General features: G+C 43.4%; 1 protein-coding gene across 2 annotated transcripts in view; it reads left to right on the forward strand.

Moving 5' to 3' along the window:
- NMUR1 (neuromedin U receptor 1) overlaps positions 1-22,196 on the forward strand; it is a 251,271-nt gene that overhangs the window by 126,489 nt on the left and 102,586 nt on the right. For both annotated transcript variants that reach the window (XM_086944557.1, XM_086944558.1), the window contains exons 2-3: positions 785-874; positions 19,746-20,682. In XM_086944557.1, coding sequence (XP_086800683.1) covers positions 19,767-20,682 — 916 coding nt within the window. In that variant the 5' untranslated portion in view covers positions 785-874; positions 19,746-19,766. The remainder of the gene's footprint in view (positions 1-784; positions 875-19,745; positions 20,683-22,196) is intronic.

The raw sequence follows: 22,196 nt of genomic DNA on the forward strand, positions 1-22,196 counted from the left end.
ACCCTTCCTACCCACCTACGGCAGACCGAAGACCTACTCGCCTTCAGAAGACTCCTCAAGACCTGGCTGTAGCGAGGCGACCACCCCCCCCCCACCCCTCAGCGCCTTGAGACACTCACGGGTAAATAGCGCGCTCTACAAATAGATTGATTGATTGATTGATTGGCAGTTGGGGATCGCAGCACCGGTGGTCCGACTGCCGTATTACCACCACAGCAGTCGCACCACCATAGTACCGCCGCACCGCCAAGCATATTACGAGTTTCTTCACCAGCAGTGATCTCACGGCAGTGCTCACACCATGAAAATGCTGGCAGTGAGGAAATGAAGAAAGCCCTACAGGGCCCTCCGTTGCCTCTGGGCCTGGGGAAACAAGCAGCGGGCACATGGCGCGCCCCCTTGCGTGCATGCACTCCCTTTCCTGCACAGCATGAACTGCACAGTCCGTGCCATGCAGGAACGGGCTTTGGTGCTCCCATTGTGGTGCCTTTCTAATAGACACTGGCGTGGGACCGCCAAAGCACCGCCTGCCAGACCATGAGGAAACTCGTAATCTGGCGGGCGGACGGCGGTCGAGCTTGTCACTCTGGGAGGGAGACGTTGGTGTGGTGGCCACTCTCACACTGCCAAACTCATCATCAGGCTGTGCATCTTTTGGGAAAGCATGAGAATACACTTTTTTTATATTATTGATAAATCACGTAAAATATATAAAATGTCAAAATCAATACATTTCGAGTGCGTTTCATTTCCAATCTTTTAATTACAATTTTTTTTTCAACAGCGATAAGGAATTGTGAGTCCCCTTGAAGACGAGCATGGGATCATGGAAGAGTTTGGAGCAAGAAAACTTGTTGGAGTTCTAATTTGAAAGGTAAAAAAAGCACAACATTTGGCAAAATGTGATGTCTCTGAGACTCATTTACTCCGCACTTTTCCCTGTCTTATGGCTGGAGATTTTGTTTGTTTTTGCTTTTGTCCTGCTATTGCCTCATAGGAGTTATTTCAGACGCTTTTGCATGTTTTACTTTTGCAGCACAAAGCAAATTTTCTGAAATTTTGCTGACTCAGTCTTTATTGAACTTTTTATACCACCCATGGTCACCTTTTCTCCTTCTAGCCTCACATTGTGAGCTTTAGGTCTATTACAGTCTCCTGAAGAACACACCCACTAGCATTGTGTTCATTCCCTTCAGAACCTTGAATGGTTTCTTGCCCGGTCTTCTCTATAATCTCCGGCAGTAAATTTAGCTAAATTCTTTTGTTCCTTTCGGAGCACGAATTTGGCGGTCCATCGGACCGCCAAACCTGTGGTGGCGGTCCCTGAACCGCCAGACTGGCAGTTTATCCGCTGTATTACGATTACTGTTTTGGGACTGACTCGGGCCCGCCGCAGCTACCGGAGATCATGGATTTGGTGGTAGTGGCGTGGCAGTGAGAGGCCCTAATATGCTGGCGGTGCAGCGGCAGCACCCCCAAGCATATTAGGAGTTTCCTGACCACCACAGTTTTCATGGCGATGAGGCCTCCATGAAAACTGTGGAAGTGAAGAAACAAAGGGGGCCCTTGATGGCCCCTGTTTATTCATGGCTATTGAGTGCCTGCAGGGAGGAACATGCTGTGCCCCCCCCCCCCCTGTGTGCATTCACCCCCCCTTCCTGCATGGCATGGACTTCATAGTCCATGCTGTGCAGGAACGGCCAGTGCGCTCCCATTGCAGGGTCTTTTTAATGGGCACCGCTGTGGGACTGCAAAACCACCACCCACCAGAAACGGTGAAACCCGCAATCTGGCGGGTGGTGTCAGTGCGGCTTTAGCAGTGTGGGAGCGGGACTCTGGTGTGGCGGCCCATTTCCACACCGCCAAAGTCATAATTAGGTCCTAAGACTGATTTGCTCATGGCTGGTCTCTGTCAGAGTGGCACACTAAGTGAAAAATGAAGGAATGGAATGCAGCTCTGAGCTTGCTGTTTGACAAAACACATTCATTAAATGTTAGATTTAAAATCTTTAAATCCCATTCTACAAATTAGTTATCATTAAAACCTTCTTTTTCTTTTTTCCCCAGGCCTGTCCATTGATGCGCTAATGTCCAATTTATTGGGAACCCCCGAACTGCTTCTCTCTAATTTTAGTTTTGTCACCATAGCCTTTTATGCCTCCACCCCCTTTCCCCTTTTCTTTCTTCTATGGCAGATGAATCCTGACTTCTTATGCCCACCTACCCACTCCTGTCTTGCTTTGTTTTTTTCCGATTCCTTCCCATCTTTCCAACTATTTTGAACCCCTGTCGTATGATTCGTAAAAATTGCAAAATTTTGTACTCGTACCCGGATTGATTTTCTATCGCTGTTTCCACCCTCCCACCCGGCTATGCATAATTTCCTCCTTCCTACCTTGTCGCTAAACTGCAACTCTTTATTTGGATCATAGAACATGTAGTACCATGAACATACAGCATTGAATTTCTTTTGTTTTTTAATTTTTACTTTTTAAAAACATACTTTAGTCATAGCAGTGTGACAAGGGAGCAATGGGCTCTACTGCAGTCAAGGAAAATGTACCCCCTTCCTCAGTTTTGAAGGAAGTAAAGGTATATTTGATGTACAGTTGTCCCCTTACGCTCAGTTCTATTATGGCTGCACTATTGATAGCTGTGCCGCAGAGTCTTCCAGTTCCAAATTATTCAATGTTGTTGTGTATATTTTTTGATTTTTTTATATGTTGGACCATGATGTCATACTAGCTCCTTGTGGTTTTCTCATTTTCTTCAATATAGGACATTCTTGTGAATGTTAATTCTTGAAACAACTTGTTCAATGCTTTGGGTTCTCAGATAATGCAATCACAAAAAAGTTTGTTTCTTATAAACCAATTAGTTTCACCAATCCACCAATCCTCTCCTCCAGTGTGTACATGCTTAACTTGACCTCAACCCATGAATTTAAATGTATGCGTGTGTTTCTTCCTCCAGCCTCCCCCCAGTAGACGTATGTCAGATTTCTGAGCTCCTCCTAGAACTTCAAAAATATGTCAGTGTCAAATCTTAAATTGGCTGCACATTTCAAAAAGCCTCGGTAGGTCAGCGTGTCCTCTCCTACTCAGGGGTCAGCCTTTCGTCTCCTACATCGAGCGACACCGATAAACTCCTTGGACCCACACCCTTTGTCTTGGTCCGGAATTACTAAAACTACATCAGGATTTCAAATAGGACGTCAAGATGTTTCAAACTATTTAACAGAAGCTTAATCTGATCTTTTTAATACACAAACCTGTGTGGAAACAAAGGCCAACAGGACATATCCTAAATTTTACATCTATTAGCATACAGGGTCGATTCATGAGACACCATACTTAATGAGGCTGTTGCAAACACAGATGTAACCTTATTGTTCTGGCGCAAATTATTCAATTGTCTATATGAATCACATATTCAAATCATATACCCCAACCACTCGCCTATACTTGTTCATATTGGTGGTCCTGAAGAAGGTGGTCATACATCTTCCTATACCACCGAAACGTGTTTTGACCATTCTATGCTATACCCAGCAAGACGGTCACGAAGACTAAACAACATCTGTCTCTTGCATGACATTTTAGTGTATGTGATCTTGGGGGGTATGATATTATGTGTAGTATGAATGAGTATGTATGTGTGTGTTAGAGGCTAGCATATGCTGGTGGTTCAATACACTGGGGTTCTCACCAAAGAAATTTCATGTAAATGAATTTATCTATAGTAATTGTTTTCTCCTTGTAAAAATATCAAATGTATAAAACATTTTTTTAATGAAATTAGAAACAAGGAATGAATACTTTGAATATAATGTATGTTTTTAACTCGTTTTGATAAAAAAAGAAATGACTAAATGAAAAAAAAATGGTTTATAATGATATATTTTTTTAACAATCCGATGAATTTTGTCTCCTACGTTAATGGACCAAATGAGCTAATCTAGCCTTAGTAAAAAAGTATAGATCAAGTGGGAGGTGTTGAGCTTGCTTTTGATTATTTGCCCCTTTTCTCCCAGACCTAAAAGTATATTTGAAGGGAGTCCTTATATGTAATAATTAACAAGCAGCAACTACAGTCTTTGTCATGATAGGGCGCAAACAGCCCCCAAATTAACCTGTGCTCAACCCCCTGGTAGCTTGGCACAGAGCAGTCAGGTTTATGTGCATAGTATTTTTGCAAAACCTCAAACAGTAAAACAGTAAAAACACCACAATAAAAAGATCCCACATCCGGTTAGAACATTTGAACAACATTTTATAAATAAAACAGTTTTTGAAGAATAAAGTGCAAAGTAGCACCTAAAAGCAGAAAACGCCAACTGTGGCTACCTGGTCATGCTGGACCATGTTAAAGTCAAAGGTTCAAGCCTTCCGGCAATAGAGAACAAGTCAGATACAATTCCAGATTATTTTATTTTATTTTACAGATTTATAGAGCGCATGGCTGCCCATGGGCGTCCCAGCGCTGATAGACAAGAACCTAGTGAGAACCTAGTAATAACCTAGTGAGAAATGTTTTATGGGAAAAGCCATGTTTTAAGTGCTCTGCGGAATGAGAGAAGGTTAGGTTGGGCTCTAAGGTTTGAGGGGAGCGAGTTCCATAGTTTAGCCGCATTAAATGAAAACAGTCGGCCGCCAGAGCGGGCTTTTCTGATCCTGGGTACTGAGGCTAAATAAGTACCACTGAAGGTTTACCTTCTTAAGTTTTGTGCCAAGTGTCCAGTTCATGTTGCAGAGGGTCACTGGGAGTAAGGAGAGCATCATGGGTGGTCGCTGGCGTGGCACGAAGAACAGGCCGGGCATCGTGGATGGGCAAACTGGTGCTTCGCATTGGCGGTCCACTGTGGGCTGTCGATGCTAATGTGTGAAGAGAAAGGCTAGTAGCGGCGCACACTGGATTTTGATGTGAGCAGTGCAGTGTCTGTGTGAATGAGCTACAAAGAGCCCAAAAGCTTGATTTAGGAACCAGTGAGCCACACCAAGAGTCCAGAACATGTGCAGCACCACTAGGGGCCAGGAACTGGATGTAGTTCAATCCAGAAGCTGGTTGGGAGCCTTTTATGTCCTTCAGGCTCAGATCAGGGGGCCATCAGACCATCCCTTTGAGTCACTTTGGGGTCATGGGGTCAATATGAAGTTGCAAGTCCAATCCTTCATCCCCAGGAAAGAAGGCAGCAGGCTAACACAGCAGGACAGCAGTTCCTTTAGAGCAGCAGTCCAGCAGAGCAGTAGTCCAGCAGAGCAGCACAACAGTTCTTTCTGGCGGAGTATCCACAGATACAGTAATGTATTGAAGAGTTGGTATCTGAGATTTAGTATTTATACCCAGGTTTGCCTTTGAATTGGGGTAGAAACTTTTAGAGGTTTCCCTAGACTTCTCCAGACTTCCTGCCTTCCATGCCCTGGCTCCAGACTAACCCCACAGGGGTCTGCAGCCCTTTTGTGCAGAGGCAGGACACAGTCTATTCAGGTGTAAGTGGGGCTGTGCCCAGCTCCTCCCTCCCATCCTGCTGGTGATGGCTCATCCAGGCATACCTAAATTCATGTATTGTGTGTTGCTGTCTAGGAGGTATACAAAAAAGCTTAACAGTCAGCTACACCCAGTCATGTGATCAGAGACAGTATACAGGCACTAGATAGTAGGCCTGGGCAGGGCTCAGGGAGTTTCACTCCGTGGAATTCCGCTGAGTTACTGAAAACCTCAACCGAATTCCACGGAGGTCCGCGAGTGGGTGAAGTACTGCTCAGCCACACCTAGTTTAGGCTGCCTACGAGCAAAGCATGTGCTTTGGGGGAAATGGGAAGGGGGTTAAAAGGGATGGCAATACTTGATAGATTAATGGGAAACAGTGCATAAAGGTGTGTCTTCACAAGGCTAATTTTGCGCACTCTGCAAAGTGTATATTAGTGACAGGGCATGCTATAAATATATATTATCATGGTGCTCTACCCTTTTGCAGTAAGTAGTAGGTTAATCAATAGGACAGAAGATATAGCCAATGACTACACAATGACATTTGTTGTATCAGGAGACATTACCTTTAACCCCACCCCCTACTTCCCGCTCCAAAAAACTTGATACTGCTCAATTTGCTTAATCATCTTCTTTCTTAACTTTTGTATCGGCAGCAAATTGGAGCTTGTAGAAACAGATTTATTCATTGTCACTTACAAGGTGAACATTTGCCAAAAGTACATACAACGCATTAGAAATGGCTGGATTTATTGCCTACGCAATCTTTCACATTCATGGAAACATCAAACACCTGCATTGATTTCCTATGGTAGCAGTGTCAGTTTGATTTGGAGCATCACCTCCTGTGGAGTCTTGTCTCTTAGTGTCTTGGAGCAATAGACGAGGGCGGTGAAGAGAGCAGAGAAGCGATGGCCCAAGAGTGAATGCGTTCATAAAACCACTAATTGCACCGAGTCAAAAGGATGCACCTTCGGGCCAGATCCAGGAAATTCATCAAAGCTAGTTTGAGGGGAAGAAGTCAACTTTATGGGCTTCCTACCAAGCACCAGTGCCTACTGCCATTTGTCTTCTAATTTTATTCGACACTGCGTCTTAATCTGTGCAGTACCACCCCCTGCTATACTGCATTGATAATGTTTGCGGAAGGCGCGGCAGAAATAAGCCCCCAACTTTATGTTCAAGTTCCACCTGTGTGTTCTGAAGAAATGAACCAGCCATTAGGGCTCTTGGCTCCTTCACCCACACCCCCCATCTTCTCAGTGCAATGTATCCCACCACTTATTGATTTATTACACAACAACTGAATCAATCAATGCACTCCTCACCTAAATTCCGGCACCAGGTTGGGCTTCAGTTCTGACCATAAATGGCTGCCGATAGGGTCAGGACAAGGGCGTGGTGCCACTCATGCCCCCTTGCAAGTTCTTCTCGTGGGGTTTATTGCCTTGCAAAATCATGTTTTTGGTGTGGATCATTGTGTCCAGAGTGCCTCGCATGGAGGGGTGTGAAGAAGTGCGGGGCACCCTGGCGAGTTCATCATACCACCTGGGGCAGTTCGGATGTTTTAGATCCTGCACCATAGCCAGGCTGCGTGTGGCCGTGGACCTGCCAAAGGGGGAAGAGATGTCATGGCTCCGGGTATTGTAAACAATAGACAGCTGCTCTTTGATAGCTTTCCTCTCCATGTGCCTCACTCATCCTTCTAAGTCTCCAGGTGAGAGGGTACCCAGGTCCATCCCAGCTCTGGGAGCACTTTTAATCTGCTCCTGAAAGTGCCTGCTCTCACCGGCTACAGGTGCTGCCTTCGCACGTCAGATCCAGGGCACACCAATAGACTGTTTTGTGATCACATGAGTGTGCTAATGTGTATGGTGACATATGATTGGAGCATTCGGTATGCTTCATCCTATCATAGTATGATCACGTGAATTCAGTTTCTTTTGATTGGCCGAAGGCTAGAGCCTGCCCAATGTGTCCTGCAGGGTTGGATAAAAACTTTGAGATCACATGGGAGCACTAATGTGTGTGATGACATATGATTGGAGCATTAGGTATGCTTCATCCAATCATAGTATGATTGCAGGAATTCAGTTTTGATTGGCCAAAGGCTAGAGCATTCCCAACATGTCGGGTGAGTGAAAAGTGATCTCCTCTGCAAACTCCGCTCCGCCAGTGGTTGCAGAGTTTTTTGCTGAGCTCCACATTTCAAGCAGAGTGCAGTGTTACAAATCTCCGTGAATTCTGCGGGCGCAACAGAGTTTTCCACCCACCCCTAATAAATAGCTAAGGCAAGAAAATGCTGACTTTCTAAAAGTGACATTTTCAGAATTCCAATTTAAAATCTGACTCCATCAAAAGTTAAGGTTTTAAATTGTAATTCCAGAGACACTAAACATGAACTGATAATATTTTCCCATTTGGAAACTACATTATAAAATGTAATAAGACAACTCCAATGTTATCATATAGAAGAGATAGGCCTTGCAGTAGTGAAAAACAAATTTAAGAGTATTCACTACCAGAACATGTAAAACTTAAAAGAACATGCCCTACTTTTTAGAGAAGAGAGCAGGAAAAATGTGGCCAATAAATATGGAGGAGGAAGGCAAAAAGTTTGGGGGAAGACCACCCTAAGGCTGACACATCTAACAACCACATACACAAGAATATGATGACTAGTCGAAACATTGGGAAAGGGGGATGCGAAATGAGAGACACAGAAGCGCCTGACTCCATCACTGTGACGAGTCACTTCAGTTGTGCCCTGAGGTCTGCAAGGGGCAGTGCCTTGTCTAAAACACTAAGAGATGTTTCTGATAAGTAACCTCAATAGTTTAACTATAACAGTGAGTTGGTATACCTTAATGATATCTCAGTGTAATTATGTTCTCTATGTGGATCTTGTTATTCCTTAAAATGTTCAACAAAATAAACATACAAGAGATGAGTACCCTAAAGAATTGCATCTATGCTTCTCTCAAAATTTCGGATAACTACCACACACATTGTCACCCTGCAATCTCTGGTGAAGATATGTTATAGTTCTATCTGTCTCGAGTGTCACAGGAAAGTGTCCTGTGATTCCTAACTTAGCACCTCATGTAAATATTGTAACTCTTAACAATTTTTGCATATGATAGATGCATATCATGTGCTAATATAGGGCCCGATTATGATGTCGGTGGGACCGCCACAGACAGGCTGTCAGTGGCGGTCCCACCGACATTCAGTATAGCTGTCCGACTGCTGCATTATGGTGAGGTCGGTAGGACCACAATGGACAGAGTGAACAGAGTGACAGAGTGAACAACTGATGCCTCCAACAGGCTTGAGGAGCCCATTGGAGCATCAGTCCAGCAGTAATCCCTACAATGGGGGTGGTGCCTGTGACGGCACCACCTTAGGGATTACTATGGCCCTTTCTGACTGCCTTTTCATGGCAGTCCGACTGCCCTTTTCTACTGCCACAGCACATGCCACAATGGTAAAACACCGTTTTTACGACTGCCTACACGGCAGTTGCATTGAAATGGGGCAGGTGGAACTGCCGACATATAGTCGGTGACACCTGCCTAAAACGGCACGATGGCGGTCCGACGCTCATCCGACAGCTATCGTGATCAGGCCCGTTGTTGGGATTTTAGAGCCCTTCCTGTTCTGAGTTTCCAAAGCATAACAACAATAGCTTTTAGGAAAGTTAGAAATGAAAGTTCAATTAGTTCAAGGTTCATTTTACAAGATGATAGGACCTTCAGAATACTTTTTTGTATTCATAATGTCTTTTAGAAACACCACCACATGTAAGCAACATATATCCAAGCACATTCAAGGCCCTGGATGTAGCCAAATTGCATCAAAGCTGCCAATGACATTATAGGCTATGAGGAGAGTTATACGCAGATATCCAACATGGCTGCTGCTACCCTAAACCACATGGAAGTTCATATTCTGGTACAAAGTGTCATTATTTACCGGGACGCTGCCTCACAGTGTGACCTCCATGCTTTCCTAGAGTGGGAAAGAAACTCATCAACTGGATTATATGAAGTATGTGATAAGAGAGTCGAAATTAGCTTTCAGCCCTCCCAGCTAGATAATTGGCATGGACGTACTGCGCTACAATTCGAAAGAAGCAGCTCGCTCAGGTGCCAGCAAAGGGCGCCTCTCTCCATTGCATCATCCTCATCCCTGAAAAGAGCCTTCCTCTTTCGCCTGAAGCATAAGAACACAGAATAACAGGCCTTCCTGCTGAGATTGGAATTGCATGACAATTGTGCCTGCTTACTATTGTAGGGTACATTGTGACTCTGTGATTGGTCACAAGAGGTGTTGCTCACAGTGTGAGTTTATAGGCTGTGCCATCTGCATATGGAACTGCCTAATTGTTGCAAAAGACAAGTTTATTGTACCCACAAAAGACCTATATCACAGATGTTTTATGGAACATTGAGGCAGGAAGTGATGTAGGAAGATTCCTCATAAGGTTATAGATTTAAGAGTGACTTGACAGATTGAATGCTGGAGAAGCACTATTAGAACATTGGACTGTTGAGCGCTCTATTGAAGACAATGGAGTGATCCGGGCTTCCAATGGCTGGGAGAAGCCCAGAGCTCCAGCATTCCAATGTTTGTTTACAGCTGTTGCTGTAAACATAGGCCTCACAGAGCCCGAGGGGAATTCAACCCGCTCAGGCTCCATGAGGTCTTTGTTTTACAAATTAGAACATTCTGCCCTCTAGGGGTGGAATGTTCTAATAGCCTTAGAGCCCTCCGTAGTGGCCTTCTCCCTTGTTAATACTGGATTAATTTGCACCACCATGAATCACATGATAACAACTCCCTTCAAACAATCACCCAGTGAGGAGTCAATATCACCCTGCATGTACATATTTAACTTGAAACCTTTGCAGAGAGCAGGTTTCAAGGCTGATTGTTTGGAAAGCTCTGCTCAGCTGATTGCCATTCCGGGGTGTGTGAAACCTTCCCTTGACACATGTGCCACCCTCAATAGCTTTGTTTTTTTATTTTGGGAAGTGGGAGGTGGTGAGTTTAACTCGGTAACCGCGGCGGTAATTCCGCCGCGGTTAGGGCGTTTCCGTGCGCGGGTGGGGCCGCGTCGGCCATTGGCCGACGGCAGCACTGGGGAGGTAGTGCTGCCATCGGCCAATGGCCGACGGCAGCAAGGAAAGGGTTAAGGACCTCAGGATGTCCTCTGCAATAAACCCCACCGATTCCCCACACAGTGAAACAGGTCTGAAATATATCACAAACAAGCACACTTTGGGCCTGATTCACAAACTGCACTTTGTAGTATGTTGTGTAGTACTGCAAAACATACTACAAAATAAAATGTACATTTTACCTATACGTATGGATTCAGAGCTCCCTGTCCTGACTCCAGAGTCCTGCTTTAGTTGTAAAAGTGGGAGGTACGCTAGGGAGTTGGCAGGAAAAGTGTAGACTTACACATTGTCCAGATTGGATTATGCGTCCTCTCTGCTCCTTGAGACCAATAAAACAGAAACGGCTCATCTACAGCGCGTTCAGAACGCAGCTGCAAGAGCTTTAGTAGGCCTGCCCCGCTTCAGCTCTACCTCTAATACTATTCGCAAGCTACATTGGCTCCCAGTAGCCCAGCAAATACAATTTAAAGCTTTGTGCATCTCCTTTAAAATTCTAAGACAACCTAATCTCAGAATGCTAAAACCACTACTAAAGATGTATGTGCCAACGCGAGCCCTTCGCTCAGCCGGTCAGAATCTGGTTTAAATCCCTTGGTTCAATCGTAGTAGAGCTGGTGGACGTCCTTTCCGGTACCTAGCAGCCAAGTTATGGAATGCTCTACCTTCCCACATTCGGGAAATAAATGAAATGTACCAGTTTAGGAAGGCCATTAAAACTTTTTTGTTTCCTTGAATTTCCTTTTTTTTCTGTTCTCTGTTGTGTTTTGTTTAGGATCAGCGCCGGGACGCCCCTTTGCTGGGGCAGCTGTGCGCTCTAAAAAAGAAAAAAAAAAAAACACTGAAAAGGAATTAGATTAGGGAAGAGTAAGCAGGGTTAGGGACAGTCAGAGAGATGTTTAGGGAGGGAAATCACCCACCCACAAAAGAGTAAGCTAATTGGTTTACTCTGGGGTGCAGACATGTGAATTACGCTTTTGTAGTAGGTTTACCCTCGGAGTTTGTGAATATTAAAAGTAGTAAACTTACTCCAAAGTGTAAACATATTTCAAAGTGTAAGTTACCTTTGTAAACAAGGCTCGATGAAGTGAGGCCGATACATAGAAATGGTAAACAAATCTTAATGTTGTGGTGATTAAGAAATGTTTTATGTTAATGTAATTTTGTCCCAGGTGGGCGAACCAGGAGTAGGGGGTTCTCTCGAAGGTATACATAGATTTACAAATTTCTTAGATATCTATCAAGTTTAACTATTTTCTAAATTTGAAGATAACATATTAAAATAGACACAACTGTTTCAAAGGAGACATTTCAGTGCTTTCTTTATGGGTACCAGGTACACTTATACCTGCTCTTAGTCACAATTACACCGGTAATGATGGGAAGGCAGAGTAATTTAGAGAGAGAAGGGGCTTGTATCGGAGAGATGGAGAGAAGAGGAGATGGTGTGATATGGAGAAGGGTTGGGTCCGTGGAGATGGGTAAGTTCTCTTTGAAGCAGTGCTGAGAATGGAAGAAGTATACTCCAGGAACCCATAAAATGGAGGTCAAAGTGGGGCAGCAGAGAGGAGGTGGAGACTTGATAGGAGGAGCCATGGAAAGCATATTCTGACATTCAACTATACATTTATATTTTAAAAACTCTGCCTCAAAGAATTTGGAAACTAGGACAAATGTAGGAGTATGTCTGTTCTTCTCACTTAATTTGTCACAAACGTTCTGCATTTTAAAATATCTTACAAGGTTAAGGCACCTGATGCAGAGATATTATGTGTGCCAAGCAATTTAGAGGGCGCAGTTATAAAGGTAAGACAACTCTGGTGGTCAAGCCACTTCCTGGAGAGAGCTGTGTTTTTTCTGGTCACAGATTTGACGTATGTTAGAGAGCTAACGTGCACCCTAGGAAGTTCCTAATTTACAATTCTTCTAGCATAGCACAGTGAGCTGTGATCCGGCTCTCGAAGCTGTGGGCAAACCGCAGGGCATAAGTTCAAAACCTTGTTAATTTTTTCTCAATATTTCATTATTGTAAGGTTGCTAAAATAATTTATTGGGTATTAGAAGATTGGAATGTTGCGCACTCCATTACAGACAATGGAGTGCTCCAGGCTTCTACGGGCCGGTAAAGGCCCGCAGAGCAACATTCCAATGTTGTTTAAGCAAAGGCCTCTCGGAGCCCGAGGGGATTTCAATCCCCTCGGGCTCCGAGAGGCCTTCGTTTAATTTGTTAGAACATTCTGCCCTCTAGTGGCAGAATGTTCTAATAGCCTTATAGGCCTTCATAGCTGGGCTATACCAGCTATTAAAGTCCCGCTCCCTTGTTAAAGTCCTGAGCCTTTGGCTCGGGCCTTTAACGCTGGAGTGGGCCTTTAATAGCCGTTATAGCCCGCTACAGCAGGCTATAAGGTTATATTGGAACATTGGAATGTTAAATGCTTTATTGTAGACAACGGAATGCTCCGGGCTTCTAATGGCTGGTAGAAACGCGAAGAGCAACATCCCAATGTGTTTTTTTCATTTCACAGCTTCTGCTGTGAACAAAGGCATCTCGGGGCCTGAGGGGATTTAAACCCCCTCGGCCTATGAAAGGCCTTTGTTTGTACATATTAGAACATTCTGCCCTCTAGGGATGAAACGTTCTAATAGCCTTAGAGCCCTCTACAACTGGCTCTAGTGGCCATTAAAGGCCTGCTCCCTTGCTAAAAGCCTGAGCTAAATGCTGGGGTGGTCCTTTAATGGCCAATAGAGCCCGCTATGTCGATCTCTAAGGCTCTAGTAATACATCGTTATTAGTACAGACAATCACAATTTTAGGTTTTAAATGCTGACTTTGGGCCTAAATTAGAGTATTCTAGATGGTTTCTAGGACACAAAGTGATAGAGATCGGCTGTATTTAGAGTGCAATAGGATTAATGCACTCGTAATAAGTGGACAGGATATCCGTCACATTGAGACGTAGTAGCCCGTCCGACAAACTCTAAATCAGGGTCTTTGTGTATCTCCAGACCAAGCACATTTAACAAGTAACACTTACTAGTATTTCTGATAAGTGACACAGACACCGTTTAATCCTCACGGTCTCATGAAACATGCACTGTACGTTGGTTTATATGCTTGTAATTCTCATAGTCTCTGAATAAAGTAAGTGTGAGACAAAAAGCATTCTGACCTTTGACATTGGGAAGTGTAGTGCTATAAAAGAAATTAAATTAACAAATAAATAGGTTTTATTTACATAGTTATTAATGTAATTGCTCATACAGACATATACATTGAAATTCTTACATTGCATACATATTCCTTACATACAGCGGCTGAACATAGACACATGCCTTCAAATCATGCTTTCTCTCTCGCCACTCTTGAGGTGATAACTTCCTGAGTGCATTGTTTCCCCTCCATTGCAATGGGATTGGGGTTTCAGGCTCCAGGCAGCTTGCAGCCAGAATGGGATTTCAAATAAAGGGGGGCTAGTAGCCTTTTAAGTGAGTCCTTTGTGTTGGGCCCAGCTGGAAGTGAAAATAATAAAAGTCCTTGTGCATGTTGCTGCTCTGAACGGACAATGTGCCAAGGCTGCTGAATGCGCTACATCAGGAGAAAATCTACATATTTCCATGGGGCAGGCCCGGATCCAGGACGCGGCTCAGTACCGGCTGCCATATCAGGGTACAACTGGAAGACCCTCATTCCCTTCACTGCATCAAAGGAATACAGAGAAGCAGCACTCTAGCCACATGGAGAATGATATGGGTCTCACTGGAAGGAAGTAGATTCAGAAATACTTTATTTCCAAGAAATATATTCTCATAGAAATGTTACACATTTCAAATTCCTAAAATCGACACATTTGATACCCTGGAGGGAAGTAGAGGATTAGAGCTAGAAGGGAAGCAACCGTAACACAACATGCGTAACAACACATGCTTTTACCCTGCATGCCATTACAACAAAAATGGCTTGCTGTAGGGGGTATGAGGTGTTGGATTTAACCCCAATGCCTTCCCTACTGTTGCACAGACTGGAGATGAAATAGTAAATTATACTATTCCAACATCGAGCGCACCCCCAACAGCAAGTCGGGTTAAATAAATTGCGTTGGAATGGCAACCGGGCTAGAATGGCATAGCATGGTATGAGGCGAGGCTCCTTCCAGAGGGTAGGAATGAAAGGAGTCCGGGTGGCATGGAAAGGGCGGCGGTCTCACCAAAGAGATGGGGAGGACACGGTAGGAGGCCACTTTAGCTCGCACCACCCATAGCCCCTGCCCGCGTGCCCAATGACTGTACAAACACAACTACTATCACACTCCCACAAGTGTGACAATTCAGACCATTCCAGGCCCCCAAAGCTATTAGGATGGCTTGGGCGGCAGGTATTAATAATTTCAAATGTATATTGAATTTATAAGCAACTGTTGCTGTGCTCATCTCTAAAAAGAATAAACAGCACCACCATGTGCCTGTTTGACATAAGTGCCAGACCACGTGGCAGTTTGACATAAGTGCCAGTGTTGACAGTTAAGTGCTGGTGCGGAGCACCGGAAACCACTGGCTCAAATTAAGCACTGACTTTAAGATCTGTGTAACATTGAAGAAGTATCAGCAGAGCCAAAATAAGACTTTGTCATAGGCAGGGAAAGTTTTACAAAGAGCTAGGGATTAAGTATATCACACATAGACATCAAAAGTGGAATACCAGATCAGTGGGCATTTCATCCCAGAACAAGACCCCCCTTTGACATATATCGGACAGTTTACATACAGGATTGATTAGCTAAAGATGTAGGCATTGAGCCAAAAATGCCAGATAATTCTGAAGGAGAACAAGTTCACTCTACTCAGTTAAGTTTGGTAACTCGTGGGAGAGATATTTTAAGGTATGAGCACAGTGGGCTCTGGCCCAGGGCGCCAGCTTTTCAGGGGCCCCTGATAGAGCCAGCTCTGTTCAGCAGAGAGTCTTGCCCTGGTGACCTTGAATAATTCTTAAACAGATTGTTTTGAATAGTGGTTCCCTTTTATTTATTTTTAATGTGGGTGATGTGTGAGAGTCTATTAAAGACATTTTGCAGACAAATGATGTGTTTATGTTTCATGCAACATCCATAAAAAGTTTATTTTAGATAAAACAGAACCTCACATCTCAGAAATGGGAGGGTGACACACAGATTATGTGCAGTAATATTCGTGAGCTGCTGCTGAGTTACAATATTGAAGACACACATCACTATCCCTGAATACTCGATATAAATACATTTAGAATGTGGAGGAGTGTGCATGTGCACTTTTAGTGACCTGGCCAAAGAGGGCACGAAAAAGCTGAAACTGGATCATAAATGTAATGCTGCTCCCAACAGGGACCCCCAAAATATGGCTGGCCAGGGCCCCCAACATTCTTAAGATATCCCTGGGTTGTTGATCCCAGAGGGCAGGCCTTGAGTGTCTTTCTCTCCAAAAACAGACTTTCCATCTTAACAGCCATATTCATTCTAATGGAGTTGACCTTACCCCACAGAGAGCGTGTGAGCTGAGACTCATGGTCCAAGTCTGATGAAGTTTGGGAGAAGCATCATTTATATGAACCAAGTTGGAATTGATCCAGGATATTCACATTTTACTCCATTTACTTTGTTTTTTGCTCACATCAGCAGACTTTCAGGAAACTGAATATATGTGTATGACATACAGAGAACAAAGCAATAATTCAGAATTTCTCTAATTGACTTTGTAATCAGGCACTTAGGAACATTGAGTCATTATTTTTTATGAATTTGGATGGACATTGGGGAGGGGGGTGGTCTGACAATACATGAATGACATCATCGACACACAACCATTTATTATCTACGCTTGCAACGCTGATAGATTTTATGTTATCGTCTAGTTCCGCGAAGACTGCAAAGGGGTCTGTGACTATTATAAAGAGCGGACAACCCATCTCGCCCTTTGGAGATAAAGTGGGATTGAAAAGAAGAAATCAGTGACTGTATTCACCTGTATCCATCATTTGTGAATTTCCCTGATGAAACCCATGATGCTAGGATCCGAACCTGTCTGGATCGTTAATTTGAAGAAATAGCCATTCTCTAGTTGGTCAAAAAGCTTCTCTACATGCAAAGAAATTGCCACAATGGAGCTGATTTTGTATGAGTAGTTGCCAAGTGTGTGAAGAGGGTCTGCATACTAACTAAAGCATGCATTCATTTCATAAATCAAATTTAATTATCGCAAATTATGGTCGAATGGGCTCACCTAGGTTGGTCTCCGTGATGTCAGGATGTTAGCAATAATCTTACAGTTTATGTCCATCGATTAATTGAGTCTACAACCACTAATCTCAGCTGGGGATTATCCTTCTTAAAGGTTAGGCATTCAAGTTAAGTATATCTTTATTTGGCAATATGCTGTAGAATTGCCCAGGAGCCCCTGGATCCTTGCCTGTAGTGGTTACCATCTGAATCTCAGTTGTTGTAAATTCACGGCTTGTTTCTCTTCTGAAATAAGCAGGATGGCGATCTGGATTTAAAAACATGCTATTTTTCTCTACTTGCATAGTTGCTGGGCTGCATAGGGTATTGTAAAGCTCAATGCAAGCCTGAATATTTTCTGCAGGTCTTTTAGGAGATTCTCCCATTCCTTTTTGGATGGTAAAAACAGACCCTTTGATATCAGTACCTATCAACAATGTCCCACAAACTCACCATTTTTCAGCAGATTGAATTATGTTTGAAGGTCAAACGTGTTCATTCTACCTGGTTGGTCAGCATTTGATTTTGATACAACTCACATTTCAAGTTTAACATAATCTCATACTCTCAATATCAAAAGCTCTGAACTTGTTTCTCAAGTTTACAAACTTCAAGGTACCTACCTTTCTGTTTGTTTTGCTTTAAATCTTCTTATAGACACCTCTTATCGTTGCATTAAAAGCTTACCAGATTTTTCTTTATGTGTTTTCAAGATTTGAATTGGGGAAGACAAACTTACCAAGGTGAATAAGACTTTTGATTGGAGTCTTATAAAATACTAGTGGTATTGGAGTGGTATAAAATACTACCCTACACAAACATCACAATAGTATAATAAATAAGGCACCGATCGGCCTGCAGCTTGAATAGAATGTAAATAGTAGTCTGGGTAAAGTCCAGTAGTATTCAAATTGTTTGTATTCACTAAATGTTCTGCATTGTAAATGAAGACTATGCGAGTACAAATAAGTATGTGCTTAGTATCCTGTTAGTATTCAAGAAGTACCACTAACATATCGGCAGTCTTCATGCACTAGCCTTCCCAAAAAGAACACTATTGAATACTAAAAATGGCATAAAATAGTCTTCGAATGCTATAAAAAGACATGTTAACCACTAAATGTTGTATTCGACTTCGGTAAGGGTGTAGATGAATAATTGTCTCACTGTAATTCACTTTCCTGATTTAAGCTTGCCAGTGGCACGGTTATTGGATAAAAACAATGTCACAACCCATGGTCTTCAAATATGGAAGTATTTCCTTTATCTTCATCACATTTTTTAATCCATTGAAATTCCACTGGAAGACTTGTAGGATACTAATGTTTTTTATGTACAATGTCACTTGTACAGGCAGGAATACTGTGGCAAAAGGTTGTCTAAGCTGAAAGGATCATGACCGTAGGGCACACTACCAGTGAAAGATTGGATACTACCAGAATATTACATTTTTAATAACACCCTGAAAAAATATTGTAGCAGGCATATCAACGACAAAACAATTGTGGAGGTAAGTATATATAGGTAAGCATAGAGTTACTATACATAACTTCACATTTACCTTCCTTGACAATCTGCATATGTATAAAAAATAGATGCACATGGTTTGAATATGCAGGTAACGATAAACATTCAATAGTAAATCTATGTTTAGCTATATATACTTGCCTTCAAAAAATGTTGGTAGTCAATATTGTGACTATGTTATTTATAAGGGTTAGCGATAAATTTCACTCTGCCGGCGGAGTTGGCACAGTTTTAGCCACTCTGTCTTATGCTTGTAAAGCATAGTACCAGGCAAATTCCGCCAACCGCCATGTGGCAGGGGTTTTTCTTGCGCACAGCTCACCAACAGTAAATTGGCAAGTCTGAGAAATAATTGCTGAGAATATTTGTGCACCTGGCAAGATTTTCCCAACGCGAGCTGTCTCAACCGTTCACAGTGAGAAAGCGGCAGCTCGCGTAGAAGATCTACTCAAGTGGGAGCAAAACAAACTTCAGAAGCAGTGACCTCTGGAGTGCAACGTGCTGCCGTCCGCGCTGATTCTTTAGCATGGAACAAGCTCGCTGCATTACAAATCAGGGCGAGCATCATGATGTGCTGATTTTCGCCCATTTGCGAAACTCTGTGGAATCTCGCTGAGTTTTCATGTAACTCCATGCATTTCTGTGGAGTGAATCTCTGCAAGTTCCGCTTACCCCAAGTTATATATATGCCCCAAAAATGTTCTACCCCAAATTCTGAGATACCACTTTAGGAGCTTCGGGAGATGTAGACGAGGATGAGCTGAGCGGTGACATATGTAATCACAATGTGAAGTTTCTACATAGAGATATTAAATGCACCAGATGAATTTTAACATATTTATAGAGGTTGAGCTTACACAAGTGCTTTGGAATATGTAGCAATTTGAATTTTTTTCAGGAGTGCTTAGGTGTGGATAAAAATTGGCTTATAACTGCAATAGTAACTGGTCTATATCCGGTGAAGAGGAAGACTTGTGGCAGAGGAGGGCTTCATTGTGAAATGCCCATTGCAGTTGGCATGAAAGTTGCAACTAAATAGGTTGTGGCCGCAGTTCCAGTTGTTAGTGCCCTTAGTGCACATAGAAAATCCTGCAGGGTTAATGGCTTCCAACAAGGTTTGCGACAAATGCTGTGTATTATTTATGTAGAAAAATCTTGTCCACTTTGTGACCTTTACAGCCTTTACAGTCACTTTAGTCTTTTTTGTGCTTGTTCCTGGTGGTTAAGATGAGAATAATATCAGATATTAAGGTGATTATTTGAGAGTCTCCACCTTTAATGTTTTCTAATTTCTTTTCAGTTGGGACGATCACCAAAGACCATGCCGTTCCACATCAACTGCTCCAGTTTGGAGCTCCTGCAGCACCAGCAAGACTCGTACCACAGACTCAACCCTCACATCCGGTGCAACAGAAGCCACCAGGACCCCATGTTCGGCTTTGGCTTCTATGATGAAGAAGACCTTAACCTTACAATAGAGGAGCTGCAGTTCAAATACTTGGGTCCACGAAGGTCCACCTTCTTCACGCCAATATGCGTCATCTATCTCTTCATCTTCGTGGTCGGAGCCCTTGGGAATACCTTGACCTGCATCGTGATCTTCAAACACAAGATCATGAGGACTCCAACAAATTACTACCTGTTCAGTCTGGCGGCGTCGGACCTCCTGGTCCTATTGTTGGGGATGCCGTTGGAGCTGTACGAGCTGTGGAGCAATTACCCCTTTCTCTTCGGCAAGGGCGGATGCTACTTCAAAACCCTGCTCTTTGAAACCGTGTGCTTTGCTTCCATCCTTAATGTGACGGCATTGAGTGTTGAGCGATACATCGCTGTCGTGCACCCGCTCAAGGCCAAGTACGTGGTGACGAGGAACCATGCCAAGCGGGTCATCTTCAGCGTGTGGCTTCTCTCCATCCTTTGCTCTATCCCCAACACCAGCCTGATTGGGATCCTTCACTTGGAATTGCCTGGCAGGGGGGTGGTTCCGGACTCGGCCACGTGCACTATTGTGAAGCCGCGTTGGATGTACAACCTCATCATCCAGATCACAACCATCCTCTTCTTCTTCCTGCCGATGGGGACGATCAGCATCCTCTACCTGCTGATTGGTCTACAGCTCAAGAGGGAGAAGCTGCTACAGGTTCTGGAGGCCAAGTCCGGGGCGGACTGCGACAGCTACCAGAACGTGCGGCTGCAGCAGGAGAAGAGCCGGAGGAGGCAGGTGACCAAGATGCTCTGTAAGTCATTGGGAGGGCAGGGGCCTGAGGGCATTTGATTTGTTTGGTGATTGGAGCTGAAGATTGCTGCAGCATTTAACTCTTACTTTTTAATTTAGCTCTCATTTTCTTTAGCTTTTTAGGATCTCACATTTTCATATTCACTGTCACTCAATATTTTGTTATTGCACCCTAGATCTTGCCTTGAAGGGAGTCTCTCATTTATCTGTGAGTGTATATTGCATCATTCCACATGAAAGAAGCCAGATTGAGCCCTTACAATTATCAATACCCCAGAATTTCCACTGTGTTCTGCAATCTGTGTTTCAAAATGTACCTGTGGGAGGCCTCCTGACCTTGTGTGGGGCTGGCACCAGGGGTGTTTAAGAGGAAAGATGTGTCAACTTTTATTTATTTTTATACTTTGTTTATTATTTCAAATACAGAAACAATAAGATGATGGATGGAATGCTTGAATTAATTTTAGCCATTGTCAATTGCTCTGGCTACTTCCCAATCTAATAAATACCGTGGTGTAGCTGCGGGGCAGGGGAGGTCCTGTCCGGGTGGCACCGTTTTGGGGGCGGCGTCGAGCGCAAGGAAAGTTTTCTTTTTTCTCATTGTATTCTCCCTTGTCACCGTCTGTTACCACCCTCGCTTGTCATCCTCTGTTGCCAGCATCCCCCTGCTTGTCGTTGTCTGTCGCCAGCTCCCCCCACCACAGCTCTTACCCGCAATGGGCGGCAAACTCAGGGTTTTATATTCTTATTGTTTATTATGTGGCATAAATATCTTCATTTGTAAACAAGCATGATAATTGAGTACCATGGAAAAAACAGGCCTTGTCAAGCACTCTCACAATTATGTAGCAATCCAAATGGTTATTGTTATTAATCACAAGTTTTAAGATTAAAGTTCATTGACAGGAAATGGACTTCCAAAATACGGATCCAGACCAAGCGTTAGACTTCAAATCTTTATTTCATAAACATTAAAAATATTTCCAGCTTGTCCTGCCGACACGTGTTTCGTCTCATGGAGACTTTTTCAAGGCCAAAAGGACGGAAATGGTGTACTGATGTTGAACACCACAGATCTTGTTTTCTAATGCAGATGGAAACGAGTTCTAAGGTCACACAGGTAATATGAATCCGAAAAAAATATATCAAAGGGACGTAATCCTTATAATCTTGGTCACTTGATCCTATTGATGAGGAGCATGGAACGATATCCAGAGTAATCATTCAATGTAAAAAATGATTGACTTAATAAATTCTCAAATCTTGCTGCGTGGAGGTGGAATCGTCTTTCTTAAATTCGTAAGAGGACCATGATAAGTCACTCATTTAGCGCATCGTAACCTGAGCACCTCCACTGCTGTCGCATGATAATTGTCAGATCTGCAAATTTTTGCTGGGCAAGCTCCTTGAAAATTAACTAGCCCAGAGGTGGGCTCAAAGAAAGAGCTTCACTCACAGGCAATGGCCACATGATATTTTAATCAATCAATAAGTAGATTTGTGGCGCGCTACTTG

The sequence above is a fragment of the Lissotriton vulgaris genome, chromosome 11 (assembly GCF_964263255.1).
Source record: "Lissotriton vulgaris chromosome 11, aLisVul1.2, whole genome shotgun sequence".
NCBI classification, from domain to species: Eukaryota; Metazoa; Chordata; class Amphibia; order Caudata; family Salamandridae; genus Lissotriton; species Lissotriton vulgaris.